Here is an 18917-nt window from a genome sequence, read left to right on the forward strand (position 1 = left end):
ACTTTAAAGAACCTAGTCAATCTAAAGTGTTAGGCACTGCACTGTAACTGATTTGGTCTAAACTAGAGGCCCTATCTGAATTTCCTCAATTGAGGATGAATAATATAACATTAAAACAAACAAAAAAACTACCATAAAAGCTCATTGATCTTTTCAATATAGTATGGGCTTCTTTTCGAGACTATTTAAATATTAAATGAACATCATGATTTAATGCCAGATAACTTGTGATGCAGGTTTTATAGAAGTTTATATCATACATTTATTTTACAGTTTAAATTGTATTTTCATCACAAATCTGTGAAATTGGCAAATAATGTCAAAAAAATCCTATTGTAGTATAGATATTCACAAAATGTACAGAATTCATTTCGAAAAGAAGTTCCCCTCTTTAGTTTAATAATAATAATAATAATAATATTTATTCGGCAAAAGTTCATAAAGTACATTTTACAATTCATCTTGCCAGGAGCAAGTAATAGGCATGAACCCAAACAGAAAACTGCTCTTACTCCATCATTACTTATAAAATACAAAAATAACAAAACTAAGTAGCACAAATTAAGTCAAAATAAAACAAAACAAAGTTACCCATAACAAAAAGTCTTAGTAGTTATAGCTCTATAGCGGTTAGCCTTATAGTCTATCCGGCTTAGTAGATATAGAGCTGTCGCCTATTTATCACCTACTAGTAGATAGATATTTGATAGATTTTTTATAGTTGTTAGTAGATTTTTGCCTCATTAGCATATTTCGCGATGACATTAGTAGGCGACACCTACTAAATACAACTATGATTAGACTACCAATAATCTATCTAGAATGGATTCTTAATTGGCTATTATTTGGCTTTTAAAAATCTACATTAATTTGCTATTTATGGGCTATTAAAAATCTACTAATTAAATGACTATTATTGGGCTATTAAAAATCTGTATAAATTGGCTATTATTTGGCAATTAAAAATCTACATAAAATGGCTATAATTTGTCTACTTAAAATCTACATTATTTGGCTATTAATATACTATTAAAAATCTACTAAATAATTGGCTATTATTTGGCAATTAAAAATCTACATAAAATGGCTATAATTTGTCTACTTAAAATCTACATTATTTGGCTATTAATATACTATTAAAAATCTACTAAATAATTGGCTATTATTCAACTACTAAAAATCTACATTATTTGCCTATTATTGGGCTATTAAAAATCTACATAAAAATGGCTATTATTTGTCTACTAAAAATCTACATTATTTTGCTATTATTGGGCTATTAAAAATCTACTTAAAAATGGCTATTATTTGTCTACTAAAAATCTACATTATGTGGCTATTATTGGGCTATTAAAAATCTACATAAAAATGGCTATTATTTGTCTACTAAAAATCTACATTATTTGGCTATTATTGGGCTATTAAAAATCTACATAAAAATGGCTATTATTTGTCTACTAAAAATCTACATTATTTGGCTATTATTGGGCTATTAAAAATCTACATAAAAATGGCTATTATTTGTCTACTAAAAATCTACATTATTTGGATATTATTGGTCTATTAAAAATCTACTTAAAAATGGCTATTATTTGTCTACTAAAAATCTACATTATTTGGCTATTATTGGTCTATTAAAAATCTACTTAAAAATGGCTATTATTTGTCTACTAATAATCTACATTATTTGGCTATTATTGGGCTATTAAAAATCTACACTATTTGGCTATTATTGGGCTGTTAAAAATCTACTTAAAAATGGCTATTATTTGTCTACTAAAAATCTACATTATTTGGCTATTATTGGGCTATTAAAAATCTACATTATTTGGCTATTATTGGGCTATTAACAATCTACATATAGATATTATTGGACTATTAAAAATCTACATATAACTATTATTGGGCTATTAACAATCTACATATAGATATTATTGGGCTATTAAAAATCTACATATAAATTGGCTATTAAAAATCTACATAAATTAACTACTGTTAATTTAGATACTTAAAATCTACAGAAATTAAAAATCTAATCTTTTCTGGCTAAAATACAGATACAGAACAATAATTCATCTTATTGGCAAATAACAAATGTATAATGACAATAATAATAACAAATTAATTTTTTTCTCGTATTTGTAAACCTTAATCTTGTCCATACATATGCGAGTCCGAAAACTTTAAGCACATATTTTAACTCAGTTGGACATGTAAAAGGAAGAATACCAAACAACAACAGTTACTTTTGTAACAATTTAGACTTATTAAGTGAAACAAGACATTAGTAAACCAAATATACAGTATACATTTTATAAATTTATTTAACAAAAAATTAAGATAGTACATTATTTGTAAACCTTAATATCTTAACCATTGCACATGTTTTAACTCAGCTGGACATGTAAAAGGAAGAATACCAAACAACAACAACAGTTACTTTTGTAACAATTTAGACTTATTAAGTGAAACAAGACATTAGTAACCAAATATACAGTATACATTTTATAAATTTATTTAACAAAAAATTAAGATAGTACAGTATTTGTAAACCTTAATATCTTAACCATAACATTGCACATGTTTTAACATCACTTTTGTAACAATCTAGACTTATCAAATGAAACAAGACACAGTATCCAAATATACAGTATACATTTTATTTAAACTTCAAAATTCAAAACAATTCCTGAATGGAATTAGACCAGACAATAAGAAATGCACCAAATATTGTCACTATTGACATGAAAAATTAATTACGCAAAAGCACACTTCACCATAAATTAATCATCTTTGCACTTGACCATCAAATTTGTACTTGTATAGGTTAAAGATCGTCTCTCTGAAAAAAGAATTGTTTAAACATTTTTTTGTTGAATATGCCATTTGAATTTTGCTATACAAGGGCTACCTACCAGTAACCTATTAACAGACTATAAAGAAACTGATAATAGCCAGTAACTATTAATAAACTATTTATTTTATATACTTAGGCCTACTAAGAATTATTACAAATAGATACAGTAGATATAGCTAGATGACCTAGGCCTCTAGGCCTAGATACTGCATTAGAAATCTATTATTTAAATATCACAGTTGTAATATCTATCAACTGCATACTTACAATAGCTATACTAGGGCTACCAATAATAACCTATTAATAGACTAGGCTTAGGCCTATTAACAAACTGATAATAGGCCTAGGCAGCCCAGTATAACTATTTAGTATTAATATTATAAACTAAAAAATCTATTTTATAATTGAACCCTGGGAAGTAGGCCTACAACTTGTGGCTTATTACTATGTTTTCATTTATGTACACACCTATAATTATATTATACTGTATAATGCCATTGTTGAATAAATAAATGTTTTTTGAACAACAAATAGGCAATGTAGGGCCTAGGCTAACTAGTAGTAGGCCTATAAGCCTAGGCTATAAAGTATATTAGGCTAGGCTATTATAATTATAAATTGAATGAAAAATGCCTAGTGCAATTTAAAAAAGACTAGGCCTAGGCTAGGGCCTACCTAGCTTAGTAGCCTAGCCTAGGCCTACTAACTAATACAGGCCTGGCTAGCTTATAGAGCCTACTAGAGGCCTACTAGCCTAGCTTCTAGCCTATCAAAAAGGAACACTTTAACTTTAACAAATAAAATGTAAAGATATGGATTGATTCACTTACCACTAAACTGACATTGTGGTTGGAATAAAAATAAACATTCATGGTCTGATCGAAAAGGCCTACAACAAGCGAATGCTCCTTTTTTCTCTGATCATCTGCATCGTGCCTGCTGCTGCTGCAAAAAAGAAGCGGGAATTTGGGTGTAACAATTGTTATACACACGCACTAATATATAGACAACGGCTATCTATAACCTATTAACAAACTACATTTTACATTTTACATTTAACTTATATTCCATACCTACTAAATATCTATTATATATAGATAGATGGAGGCTACTACAAGTCTATTAGAAATCTATGAGTAACACAGTTTTGTATTATCTATCAACTGTCTACTTATAATAGATAGACAACAGCTATCTATAACCTATTAACAAACTACGTTTAACATATATTCCATACCTACTAAATATCTATTATATATAGATAGATGGAGACTACTACAAGTCTATTAGAAATCTATGAGTAACACAGTTTTGTATTATCTATCAACTGTCTACTTATAATAGATAGACAACAGCTATCTATAACCTATTAACAAACTACGTTTAACTTATATTCCATACCTACTATATCTATTATATATAGTTAGATGGAGACTACTACAAGTCTATTAGAAATCTATGAGTAACACAGTTTTGTATTATCTATCAACTGTCTACTTATAATAGATAGACAACAGCTATCTATAACCTATTAACAAACTACGTTTAACATATATTCCATACCTACTAAATCTCTATTATATATAGATAGATGGAGACTACTACAAGTCTATTAGAAATCTATGAGTAACACAGTTTTGTATTATCTATCAACTGTCTACTTATAATAGATAGACAACAGCTATCTATAACCTATTAACAAACTACGTTTAACATATATTCCATACCTACTAAATCTCTATTATATATAGATAGCTGGAGACTACTACAAGTCTATTAGAAATCTATGAGTAACACAGTTTTGTATTATCTATCAACTGTCTACTTATAATAGATAGACAACAGCTATCTATAACCTATTAACAAACTATGTTTAACATATATTCCATACCTACTAAATATCTATTATATATAGATAGATGGAGACTACTACAAGTCTATTAGAAATCTATGAGTAACACAGTTTTGTATTATCTATCAACTGTCTATTTATAATAGATAGACAACAGCTATCTATAACCTATTAACAAACTACATTTAACTTATATTCCATACCTACTAAATATCTATTATATATAGATAGATGGAGACTACTACAAGTCTATTAGAAATCTATGAGTAACACAGTTTTGTATTATCTATCAACTGTCTACTTATAATAGATAGACAGCAGCTATCTATAACCTATTAACAAACTACGTTTAACTTATATTCCATACCTACTAAATATCTATTATATATAGATAGATGGAGACTACTACAAGTCTATTAGAAATCTATGAGTAACACAGTTTTGTATTATCTATCAACTGTCTACTTATAATAGATAGACAACAGCTATCTATAACCTATTAACAAACTACGTTTAACTTATATTCCATACCTACTAAATATCTATTATATATAGATAGATGGAGACTACTATAAGTCTATTAGAAATCTATGAGTAACACAGTTTTGTATTATCTATCAACTGTCTACTTATAATAGATAGACAACAGCTATCTATAACCTATTAACAAACTACGTTTAACTTATATTCCATACCTACTAAATATCTATTATATATAGATAGATGGAGACTTCTACAAGTCTATTAGAAATCTATGAGTAACACAGTTTTGTATTATCTATCAACTGTCTACTTATAATAGATAGACAACAGCTATCTATAACCTATTAACAAACTACATTTAACTTTTTTTTCATACCTACTAAATATCTATTATATATAGATAGATGGAGACTACTCCCTGTCTACATAAAAACTCTTAAGGTGAAAAATATCTATTAAAAACTACTAACAATGGTGTAGCTTAAAGACCTACTTTAAATAGTGCTACATCAACTATGACACAACTACTTACTGTGTACTTTTAATAGGTAGTACCTATTATGTCACCTATCTATTTTATGTAGTCAGAAAGTAGTCAAAGAAATTATGATAAAATCCTTAGTAGCCAAGAGAAAAAAACTACTAACGGCCTATTAAGCCTACTAAGGATAGAGCTATTTCTATTAAAGACTATCTAAATATACTTAATTATTTCGTTATGGGTATAATGAGATACACCAATTAAAAATAAGCTGCATTGAATAAACAATATAAACAATTACAACTTAATATTTTGAGATCAAATGTTTGATGAGTTGGGCTTTAAAGTCTGAAATTGTAGCACATTGTTTAATTTCATTTGGAAGTTGCTCCCATAATCTAGGGAAAATAACAAACGATGAATTTAAAAATGTATTGGTCTTTGCCTTCCAATGTATTAACCGCCCTTCACACCTCTCACTTGATCTCATTAAAGGATGATGGACAGAGGCCATGCATTATTTTAAAACCTAATGTGAGTCTATACACTTTAAATATATCTTCAATACTTAAAATATTTAGGGTCTTTAACCTATATAAATATGAAGTGTCCCAATTTCCTTCTTTTCTGTACATAATTATTCTAGTGGCCTTTCTCTGAACCCTTTCAAGTCTATACATATGAGATATTTCAGTAGGTGCCCACATACAACAACAGTAAGTCACAACAGGTAGTATTAGTGCTTTGTAAAGATTTAGCATTGCCATCCAAGACATTGCTTTACTACATCTTGAAACAAAACCAAGAAGTTTGCTTGCCTTACTACAAACATAATCTACATGAGAGTGGCATGTTAATTTACTGTTGATATATACACCAAGTAGTTTGAATTCATGGACTTTTTCCGTTGAATCGGAATTTGAGTTTGCAAATGTAGTCTAAAAAAGAAGCCCATAATTTAAAATAAGTCCACCCAAGAGTACTAAAAAATTGAGATTTTACAGTATGTAGCAACTAGTACTATTGCAACATTAATACTTTCATTATTTGGTTTAGTTTAACTAACTGTTTAACTATATTCTTATTAATCTTCCAGCTTATAACATAATTGTAGTTCTAGTATTGCTTGTTGGTATTGAGATACTTAATTCTGCTTTTAAATCCATTGGGTTTACCTTTCTTAGTCTCTGCAACAGAAAATCATGACTTTACAAAGACAATCAGACATGAATGATGCAAGTAGAAATGAAGCAGAGAGGAAAAACGAAGCTCTCCAGCGAAGGTAGGATAGTCAACATGTATATGCGGCATCTAAAATCCTTAAATTAGAGATAAACAGAAATATGATTTATTAGCATTTAGTTGAATTGGCTCCAATTAAACTGATTATGTTACATTCACTCATTAATAAAATCGGAATTTATTAGGCCATTTTGTAGTTTGAATAAAATGAATTACTTCCGCAGAAAAAACAATGTTTCATTTATAAAAAGACAAAACTATTAACTTTTTTTTTTTAAATAAATGTTTTTTTTAAATCAATTTGTGGTCAAAGTGAATAACTATTATTGAACATTAAAATGGCATATTCAACCAAATTTTTAAAAATAACTTTAAAGGTCATGTGCAGGAATGAATTTTACATAAAATTTGCTTATAAAATTTTACTTTGGTTTTCTTGTTTAAAAAGGGTTGATGAATTAGACCTTAAGTTTCGAAGTTTACAAGCTGCTCATTCCACCATACAATCTGAACATCGTCAAAGAGAAATTTTGTTGGAACAGACCTCACTGTCGCTTAAACTTGTCGAAGAAGAAAATGAACAATCAAAACAGGTATGCCTACTGACTGGTTATAAACTCAACCATTTTATTTTATTATTGGTTGTTTTTTATTGAATGTGAAAAACGTGTCGGCATATAAACATTTTTAATGGTAACTAGAATTAGGACATTTTGGTACCCAAGAAAAAGTTGGAGAAAAAAAGTAATATTTACAACTTTAGAACTAATTTATACATCTCCATTTTAGACTAAAGATACAATGCTGAAAGAAGCGCTGGCATTGCGAGAATCATTGCAAATATCACGTGCAAAATGTGACAAACTTGGTATGGAACTGAGAGATCTTGAAGGTATAAGAAAGGTAGGACGATTTAAAGAAAAAAAAATATTAACATATATCACATGCCAAATGTGACAAACTTAGTATGTAACTGAGAATTCTTGAAGGTATAAGAAAGGTAGGACGATTTAAAGAAAAAAAAATATTAACATATATCACATGCAAAATGTGACAAACTTAGTATGTAACTGAGAGATGTTGAAGGTATAAGAAAGGTAGGACGATGTAATGAGAAAAAAATATTAACATATATCACATGCAAAATGTGACAAACTTAGTATGTAACTGAGAGATCTTGAAGGTATAAGAAAGGTAGGACGATGTAATAAGAAAAAAATATTAACATATATCACATTCAAAATGTGACAAACTTGGTATGTAACTGAGAGATGTTGAAGGTATATGAAAGGTAGGATGATGTAATGAGAAAAAAATATTAACATATATCACATGCAAAATGTGACAAACTTGGTATGTAACTGAGAGATGTTGAAGGTATAAGAAAGGTAGGACGATGTAATGAGAAAAAAATATTAACATATATCACATGCAAAATGTGACAAACTTGGTATGTAACTGAGAGATGTTGAATGTATAAGAAAGGTAGGACGATGTAATGAGAAAAAAATATTAACATATCACATGCAAAATGTGACAAACTTAGTATGTAACTGAGAGATCTTGAAGGTATAAGAAAGGTAGGACGATGTAATGAGACACTAGATCTTAACAAATATCACACGCAAAGTGGGATGGTATAACACAGATAGGACTATATCATTACAAATATCTTCTACAAATCTTGGGTTGAACTCATTTTTGTTATATCCAACGCTCGTCACATTGCATATATCCTTAGCCAAGAATTTGCCTCTATCCACCCAGGTGTGCAAATAGGCATCTGGTAAGGTCAATCCACAACTAATTACTAGCTGCAGTATGGGAGTCCATACATGTTTGATCCAAAAATTGGCTATTAATATGTACAGCGCTTAGAGGTTTCACAACATTAGGTGTTTTATAAATCCAGGATATTATATGATATTAGTATGTTTCTGAATGAAATTTTATTTTTTCCAGAATTGTAATATGCTGACGACAAAGAACACAGATTTATCAACAGAGTTGTTACAGAATCAAAGCATTCTGAATGAACTCCGTAATCAGTTACAAATTGTTGAAGGAGAAAATAAAAAGATGATCCAAGTAAGTATATTATACTGGTACCTATTTTAGGTGGTGAGTTGTGAAACTTAAGTATTGCTCAAGAAGAACAGGTTTCTTACTGTTTTCCTCCTTCAAATGTATTTTAAAAGTCATTTCCTAATTGGCAAGAGCTTTCTCTTTGATTTTCAAAAGGTATTATTAAAAAAAAAAATTTATTTCATTCATCATTTCAATGTTTGCCCTTTTGCACCATCTCTCCACATCTTACCATCTTTTCCATTATTTTCCTCCAATCTGATTTTTATGCCATCCTTTTTAACATAGGCCTATCTTTCCAAGATGGACAACCTATTACTTTTCTACCTTCAACTTCTTGAAACCGACTCTACTGCTTCATTTTTATGTAGTAATACCACAAACATTTCTACCCCTAAATTCTATATTTTTTTTTTATTACATTGTAGTTTAATTACCTTTAAAGATATATATGTATAGATAAACATTCTATCTTGACCACTTTCCATAAATGCCTTACATATTACATACATAATTCTATTCTAATTTCTATTAAACTCTTTCAAGGAACGAGATTCATTTCAAAGTCGTGCAGTTGAACTTGAAGAGACTTGTTCCGACTTAAGTAATAAACTCTACACATCTTCAGGAACTAAAGAACGTCTGGTACAAGAGAAAGTGGATTTGCAACAACTACTCAAGTATGCTGGTTTTGAAAAAGAACAAACAATAAATGTAATTCAATTTTATACTCTTTGTAAATTTCAATCAAATGCTGTAATTTGAGAAGGCTTAGACTTGGACATTATTCATGTCTGTAACAATGTCTTTCAAGTCATGTGTGCAACATGGCTCATTTGCACGTTAAAGAACGCAGTACACAGTGTACTGCCCAATTCATCTCCAGAAGGACTCCACTGAAAACAAGTCTGGAAAGTAAATAACAACAATACTTTTTTCAGGCCTTTAAGAATGAAGACAGACGTCATCTTATAGTAATAGTAAATTATTTAAGAAACCTTCTTTTGATTACCAATAGTTTATCTCAACATCTTTCTTTTAAAGGCTAAAAGAGAATTAGAGGAAAAGCTGGAAGAATTGAAAACACTGAACCACAAGCTCAACACAGATCTTGGAGATGAGAAACAAGACAAAGACTTACTGCAACAAGAATTATTAGCAGTTAAGAAGGTATGCTTTAGGAAAATATGCATGTGGTGTAATGAATTGTGCTTTTATAAAGATTTATTATCATCTTCACCTTAACTATGATGAACAAAAGGATGAAGATAATGATCTTGTGATTTAAATATCATGTGTCATGACGTATTGTTAGCACGATAATGAAAGAGAAATCTTATAAATCATATCACAATCTATTTATTCTAGTAATAAGGTGTCTTGTTGCATGAAAGCTGGACCAGTAAGGCTGTGCTAAAATTAAATGCTAATTAGTTGAATCAGTCTTCATCAAACTAGGTCAATCAAGTTTTGCAAACATGCTAGAACATCATTTAAAGTTCACATGGAACAACTGGATTGATCATGATAAATCTTCAATATTCAAACCTTTCTATTTTAGGTTGGAGAAGACCTCTCCACTGAACTATCAACTGCTAAGAAGAATTTAGAAATTATACAGGAAGATGTTCGGCAACTCCAGGGAGAGAAGAAGTCAGCCCAGCAACATAGTACTTACTGGGAAAATGAGGTGAAAAGACTTACAGGAGAAAGGGATTCGTATAGCAAGGTACTGTGTATTATTATACAAATAATGAATGAGTTGAAACTTAACCTTTCATCATTCAACAAATGGCATTATTTGTACTATTACACGAATATAAAACATTCATTATTTGTTTTATATAACATCGAAATAGATTCCTTTCATTTGAATCAGATTGAATAAAAAAAAAAGTAGGTCTAGGCCATATTTGATTCACATTGATTGAAACAGTAACATTTGTAATATTATATTTATTTGGATTTTATAATAAACACACCTACTGTAGTGTTAATTATGTCAACAAACGACCAAACAATCCTAGGCCTAGCCTAATATAACAAGGCCCTAGGCTAGGTTAGAAAGGCAGCGATACCATTATGAAAGTTCGACAGGCAACTAGAACTCATCTCGGCTAACGTTTTTTCCAACGATTCCACATCTTGTAGAGATTAATTAATCAAATACATACAAACGATTTAAAGCTAATTTAAATTCCCTTTTTGGTCTAATTTAGTACATATATCTCCAAAAATGTACACAACATTCAATATTCACGGAGAAAAGTACAAAATAGATTTTTTTTTTTCGTACATGAAAAAAAGTAATATTGAATGACCTACTGTAGTGTTAATTATGTCAACAAACGACCAAACAATCCTAGGCCTAGCCTAATATAACAAGGCCCTAGGCTAGGTTAGAAAGGCAGCGATACCATTATGAAAGTTCGACAGGCAACTAGAACTCATCTCGGCTAACGTTTTTTCCAATGATTCCACATCTTGTAGAGATTAATTAATCAAATACATACAAACGATTTAAAGCTAATTTAAATTCCTTTTTTGGTCTAATTTAGTACATATATCTCTCCAAAAATGTACACAACATTCAATATTCGCGGAGGAAAGTACAAAATAGATTTTTTTTTTTCGTACATGAATGACCATTCAATAGTGCGTATTATTTTACACCGTGTGACCCACAATCATCTATTCAAAAGCTGAACTTTCTTGCCATTGGTTAGTGGATCAGTCAATTTTTACTCTCCAAAAAAAGAAATTTTTTAATAAAATAAATTGAAGAATCCGCATGAAAATAACGTTGAATTACAAACAAAAAGTAACAATACAATCTAATAATAGTTGTATCGTTTACCGTACCAGAAGTACAAGTAGGCGCGCCCTACATTCTTATCAAAGACTTCCCCCTGACGTTCGCATTAAACGTAAAATACGATTCCTAGCGTGCTATGGGAGTGCCATCTAGGGGTGCCACTAAACTAAATTTGCTTCGTCAAGGCCCCATGAGGGAGGGGGATGTGGCTCAAATACTTTGTGTCCAAACCAACACCATGTAATAACTAGAAAGCCACTCCGAGAGGGCATACCTCCGCCTACTGTAAAATTCTCCTACATAAGATTTCTCCGGTAAAAAAAATATATATATATATTTGTGTGTGTCTTAATGCTGTTTGTGATTTAGGCTAATTTCACTACAAGCATGTGTATGCGAGTTTGGTGTAATGGTTATGTAACAAGCGTTTCAATTAACAATAGCCAGGGCTGCAAATTAACTTTTTTACTTGGTAGCACTATCAAATTTGTATGATGGCTAATAATAATTTTTGGTAGCACCACCAATTTTTTTAGTAGCACCTTTTCATCGACAACTAACCCCCTTCCCTCAAACCCCATCCGCGCAGATCCGTTTTTAGTTTAGGGGGGGGGGGGGGGGGGTGTATAAAAATGAAATACAGTACAACCTTAGGCTGGGGGTCAGGGGGCCGCCAATGGTCCCGCTTTGGGGGGGGGGGGCGATTTTTGAGTAATTATAGGTTGTTTCAATCGATTTCTGAGCACATAAAAATTCAGCACTGAAGAATTCAATTAATTTGGGTTATGCACATTTTTTAGGCACTGGTCCTGATGCGCCACTTATATTCACGCAAAGATCTATTATTGTTACGGTACAGAAAGAAATTACTGCTTTGTATATACGCGTAACCTTTCGTAGCCTACGCGTAAATAGATCGTAGGTTATTGTTCGCTAAACCATGGAGGAAAAAAATTCCTCCATTGGCTAAACATATCCTGTAATTTCCAAAGTATTGTTCGTTGCCATGCCTACGATTTTATGATAATATCTACGCGTCGATCGTACGGTTTGTAAACACCAATGTCATCGCCTTTAGGTAGGAGCATAAACAATGGAAACAAACATGTATTGTTGGCTAATTAAAATCCTAGACGTTAATTTTTGTAGCCGCCCTACACATCGGTTGTCCTAATTTGGCAGGACATCCGCCGACGAGACGAAATCGGGCCCTCAGCTCACGCAGAGAGAGTTTCGGCGGCCTACATGGTTCAATCCTACCTTGGTTTAGCGAATTATAAAAACAACACCACCTTGGCTAGGACACCAACAAAATATATGCAAAATAAATATATATTCCATGTTAAGATTTAACATAGGCCTTTGTAAATTATTATTACGACAAAAGACCCGACCAGAATTTGGAGGGGAAAAACGTGCGAACCGTGGGAACAGTTTAGAGCTGTATTACGTTTCATGCGACGCAAAATTCAGGTACACTGTTTTGTGTAGCCATCCCCCTCGTACCGAGTAAAAAAAAACATGCGAGAGGTTTGCGGTGGTAAAACCATGGATTAAAGAATAGAAGGATATGCATCGACGGTGACATCAAACGATTTTACAACGCGCTTGCCTATACTAAAGCACTGCTGCCAATCAAACAAACACGTTCATTGAACTCCGTGTCTCTAACCGCGGCCCTCTGTAAAACGCTGCGAATCAACTGTTACATTTTTTGAGACCAAAACGTAACCATGTAGAAATCGTATGCGCAGTCTGAATGTTCTATTGACATGTCTGCGTCGATGATTAATTGATAACAAACATATATTGCTGAATAATTCTGTTTTAGTTTCATCACAATCGGACTACGAAAAGTTCACTTTCTTACGACTGGTAATTTTAGGTAGTTGGTAATATTAATAAAATATGCCATTTTTATATTTGAATTATCATTATTTGCCTGCCATCTTCTGTCATTAAAAATTGCGTTAATCTATAGAATATTAAATTATGCATTTGACCATGTATGTTGTTAGCGTGGCCGGTGTTCAGACATACATCAATCGTGTTTTTTAATATATGGCTAAGCAGTGGTTTCTTCATAAATCTCCTTAATTATCGATGTGATTATATTTAAACTGTAGTGCCTGGTGATTGGCTAGTGGTTATGTCATCCACATCACATCCAATCACCGGGCCTAATTGAATGAAAACAGCGATCCCTGATCCGGGATTGGCTGGCTATGTATAGTTGCGATTCGTTACCTAGCGGTCGTTTTGAAAAGTACACGCAGGGCAAACTTGATCACGAACAAACGAAGTAGGCCTACCTATTATTATTATTCACACAAGAAGTAAGACAACGGTGAGTATTTAAGATTAGCCTAGGCCTACCTAGGCAGTATCAATGTCGGCAAATCATAGGGTTTACTAGCCCAGTTTAGCCTAGTTAGTACAAGGCCTGGGCCTAGCTAGGCTAGCATTCTTGCTGATTTTGTAATTTTACAACAAATGAGACAACTAATAGTTATTGTCTCAGATGTAGGGCTACTACAGGTCATAAAATGCTACTTTAATCATCATAAAAAAATCATTAGCGTAGATCAATCGCGGCAGAAACCAACATAGTCAATAGTTGACCATCTACAAACATCATGCCACCAAAGAACGCGCGAAAGAAGCGTAGTAGCCAACAAGGTTAAATGTCGTTGCACATGTGCAGTAAACAATATATTAGGCACGCGACCGTTTCGTTGTTACCATGCGGTTAATTAAACTGTAACATTGTGGGCGGTCCGCGGTCTGTCGGCGAGAGTCAAGGAACCCTTGATCTCACGTCGATGCATATCCTTCTATTCTTTAATCCATGGTAAAACAGAGTATCGCGTTTCATGACATGTGACCAAAAAACTAGGTCTGTATTAATTACGGTCTTCTGTCGGCAGTCTTTTTGAGCGACCGATTGAACGTTCTGATACTATATTTAGAATGAATTGTTTTCGATCTTTTTGTTTGCATGTTTCTGGATCGACTGGACGTTCGCTATATTATTTTTATTAGTTGGCATAGTTCATTGTGTTGGATCGTGTCTCTACGTTTACATTGTGGAAAATTTATATTCGCCGTTGAGAGTAAAAAAACACACGAATGAAATATTTACGAATAAAAACTATTATGTTATATATTTCTTAGTAATGTACAAATTGGTCCTCCTCCGTCAGTCAAAAATAACACATTAAATAATAATTTTCACACCTTGTTACTTACTAAGAACATCGTGAGGTTGTTTATTGAGGTTACTAACGAAGCCAAACAATGTAACCTACAAAGCCAACATAGCCTGTTTTATCTACGAAGCTACTTCGTAGGAAAAGTTGCGGTATTTTCTCTGATATATAATTTTCGATAATCAGAATCTGGAATAAAGTATTAAATCTACTGATAAACAATACTGTTGTTTAATCTATATAATGAATAGATATTATTATATATATCATCAATTACATTATTTATTAATCATGATATAACCATTTATACTGCCTAAAAAATGCTGATGACTGCGCGGCGACAATCCTTTGTATCTACCGCGCCCGCCCTGGCTAACTTCTGTGTACGGCGGTACAATTGATTTTATATTCCTTCTTTAAAACAGGTGATTTTCCACGAGGTTTGTGTCGTCCGCGCGTCACACTGTGCTGTGTGTTTGGTGTCCTTTTGTGTGATTGGATAAGGCAGCATGCAATAAATGGACAAACTTCGAATCACAACGAGTGTAAAATGTTTAGGGGCTTTGTACGCTTGAATGAACCTGACACCTTTGCGGCGGCGGTGACTAGTGGAAACTCCTGAGCCTTCCGTAGTGGAGAGTTTAAATTACACAGTGTTTGAAATAGGGAAAACACATCCGACTTCAATTTGAAACAACTCGCACAAGCAGATGATCTTGTCGCGCTATGCGCGACCTATTCTGTTTCTTTAGTCGCAAACAGAAAAATTAGGTCGCAAATGCGACCAAATACCCCTTAATTTGCAGCCCTGATAGCTTCAGTTGACTAACAATAGAACAGCAACGCGAAAATCAAACGAGTGAATTTGAAAAGAAATAGGTTTTTTAAACTACTCGCATCAAAAAACGTGCACATTACATCAAATTATGTTTTAAAATTACAAATCACAAATTATAACTCTTGCCTCTTGTTAAAAAATGAAGTTTTTTGGACAAGTAGTTCTCGAGAAAATGCAATTTCAGTTTACTTGTTACTTTAAGACTGCTCGCCGGCTTTTGAAAAATTCTGTCCTATCTTTTAACACTAGCAGGTCTAAAAAAGTATACTAAAAAGTGGTCCAGAATTGGGACTGTGGTCCCAAATGGTCCCGAAATTTAATGGAATGGTCCTTGACCACATATCTATCTGTCTATTCATTTTGGTAAAGATCTTGTAATTACTTTTTGAGTAATCCTGCTACTTGGCAAAATATATCCACTGACTCGGAGCATGTTGAAAGATACATTTTTTTTGCTTTAGGTATTAGCTTTACATTGTTAAAATCCTGCTGAGGTTAATAATTTGTTTAAATAATTTTTTGATACAAACAACTCCGGCATTGCAACAATGACCTTTCTAAAATCAAGATTGACCAGAATAATGATCGAGGAGTGTCTTGAAGCTGTACCGATTTGCGGCGCCTCTGCCTTAACCCATGTAGTAATATATCAATTTACCTGAAAATCAATAGGCATGTTCTGTAAGTATATACCTGATGAAATAAGGAAGGACACACGCTGGTGCTAACAAAACTACTTATCAACTTACAATAGTTTAATTTGAATAACAATAGAACAGCAACACCAAAAACAAACGGGTGAATTTGAAAAGAAATAGGTTTTTTAAACTACTCGTATAAAAAAGCTGGTACACTGAATCAACTTTTGTTTTAAAATTAAAAATCACAATTTATAACTCTTGCCTCTTGTACAAAAATGATGTTTTTTGGACAAGTAGTTCTCGAGAAAATGCAATTTCAGTACACTTGTTACTTTAAGACTGCTCGCCGGCTTTTGAAAATTGTCTCCTATCTTTTAACACTAGCCAGTCTGAAAATAATATCATTTTTGTTATTTGTCAAGTTATTAATAAACCAATTTTGTTGATTTTCAATAGGCATGGTCTGACAATATATACCTATCTACACCCAAAAATTCAGAACGATAACTTGAAAACTGTAGGCGCTATCGTGCTAACAAACAAACAAACATACAAACATACAAACATACATACAAACAAAGTGAATACTATACTTGGCAAAATTCTTTTTGCCAAGTAACAAACAAACAAACAAACACACGCTACCGATTACATATACCTCCTTGGCGGAGGTAAATAATAATATATAATATATATACCAATATATATATGAATTTGCCAATTCCAGCAACAAGTGATCAAAGGCGCTGTGGACTTCGATGTTACATCTTTTCAACAACATTCGTCTCCCCTAAGGGTCACATCGTGTCATCGGCAGCCAACTACGGCGCCACTACGTCTGTCCACGACTGTGTGTGTATGAACTAGTACACCGGGGTAACCCGGCCCTACTCGTCTCGAAAGATGTACTAGGTTCATGAGCAAGATGTACACAGGACCTACGGTTTATAGTCCTTGAAGACTTGTTCTACCACCAGAACCATGGAGCGAGTGAGCCTCGAACCCTTGCCGATGTTATGGCTATGGATTACGGTTCCACTGTCTTAACCGCTCGGCCACACTCACTCATAATGGTGTAACATGTAATGGTACAAATGATGGCATGATGTGAAATATAACCTTTCATCATTCATCAAATGCGATTATTTGTACCATTACACGGATATAAAACATTCATTATTTGTGTTATATAACATCTAAATAGATTAATTCATTTGAATCAGATTGAATAAAAGGTAGGCCTACGCTAGGCCTACATTTAATTCACATTGAAACAGTAACATTTATTTGTTTTTTATAATATATTAAATAATAATCATAAATATTATTTATTTGGATTTTATAAACACACGTTTGCAATGTTAAATATTATGTCAACAAACAACCAAATAATCCTAGAGGCATAGCTGGGCTAAAGCGCTTAGGCCTAGCCTAATACTAAGAGGCCTAGCTAGGCTAGAAAGACAGCACCATTATTAAACTTCGACAGGCAACTGGAACTAATCTAGGCAAATTTTTTTTTTTTCCAACAATTCCACAATTTGTAGAGATATTCCCAGTAAATAATCAAATCATACAAACGATCTAAAGCTAATTTAAATGCTTTTTTTGTCCAAATTTGTACACATATCTCTCCAAAAATGTACTTCCGTCAATTCCAGTCATCACACTGAATCTTTGCGACAGAAGTACAAAATAAGTGGCGCTGTTGTATTTCAAAAGCAATAGTGTAAATGAAAATATTTTCCAAACGCCATCTATTATGGCAATACAACAGAACACTGAGTTTGCCAAGATAATAACTTGTAACAGTCCTTTGGTCTTATGTCTGGCTGCGACAATAGTACCGTATGTACATATTCTCTACAGCACAGTCTGTCAACCAAACATTTGAAGTCAATTGGCCAATCAAAAATCAGTTGTCATTGGATTGATCGTGTCGCAGCCACAGATTTCCAGAGCTCAACAACCTGTTGTTTGATTGTCATGATTCTACTAAAGAAGAGTCATGCATGATTTATATCCACAATTTTTGTATAATACTTATTTTCTTTCTTGTAGAGTTTGGATAGATTGCGCATTGAATTAGACCAAGAACGTGATCATTATTCAGAACAATGTCATCAACTTCGTGACAGTGTTCGCTCAATACGACAAGAGCGAGATGAGCTTCAAACAAGGTGTCAAGAGTTAGAGACTGTAAGATCTCCATTGATTTTATTAGCATTTAACAGCTCCATATTATAATTTTATAATAATTTATCCTGTTACTGACATTACGGTCCCATTCAAAATTTATGTTTTCATTTTCCAGTTTTTTGGCATGTTATTTTTACTGTTAAGCAATAAATTGATTAAGTTTTTGTATAATGCGCTATATAAAGCCTGAATTATTATTACATATATTACACCAG

The 18917-nt window shown here is 32.3% G+C and overlaps 1 protein-coding gene across 1 annotated transcript in view; it reads left to right on the forward strand.

Annotated features, from left to right (window-relative positions):
* LOC140062001 (uncharacterized) overlaps positions 1 to 18917 on the forward strand; it is a 62524-nt gene that overhangs the window by 12804 nt on the left and 30803 nt on the right. The window contains exons 6-13 of the mRNA XM_072108041.1: positions 6858 to 6955; positions 7364 to 7508; positions 7705 to 7818; positions 8878 to 9003; positions 9547 to 9714; positions 10045 to 10170; positions 10562 to 10729; positions 18565 to 18702. Coding sequence (XP_071964142.1) covers positions 6858 to 6955; positions 7364 to 7508; positions 7705 to 7818; positions 8878 to 9003; positions 9547 to 9714; positions 10045 to 10170; positions 10562 to 10729; positions 18565 to 18702 — 1083 coding nt within the window. The remainder of the gene's footprint in view (positions 1 to 6857; positions 6956 to 7363; positions 7509 to 7704; positions 7819 to 8877; positions 9004 to 9546; positions 9715 to 10044; positions 10171 to 10561; positions 10730 to 18564; positions 18703 to 18917) is intronic.

Source organism: Antedon mediterranea, chromosome 11, assembly GCF_964355755.1.
Source record: "Antedon mediterranea chromosome 11, ecAntMedi1.1, whole genome shotgun sequence".
In the NCBI taxonomy this organism is placed as follows: domain Eukaryota; kingdom Metazoa; phylum Echinodermata; class Crinoidea; order Comatulida; family Antedonidae; genus Antedon; species Antedon mediterranea.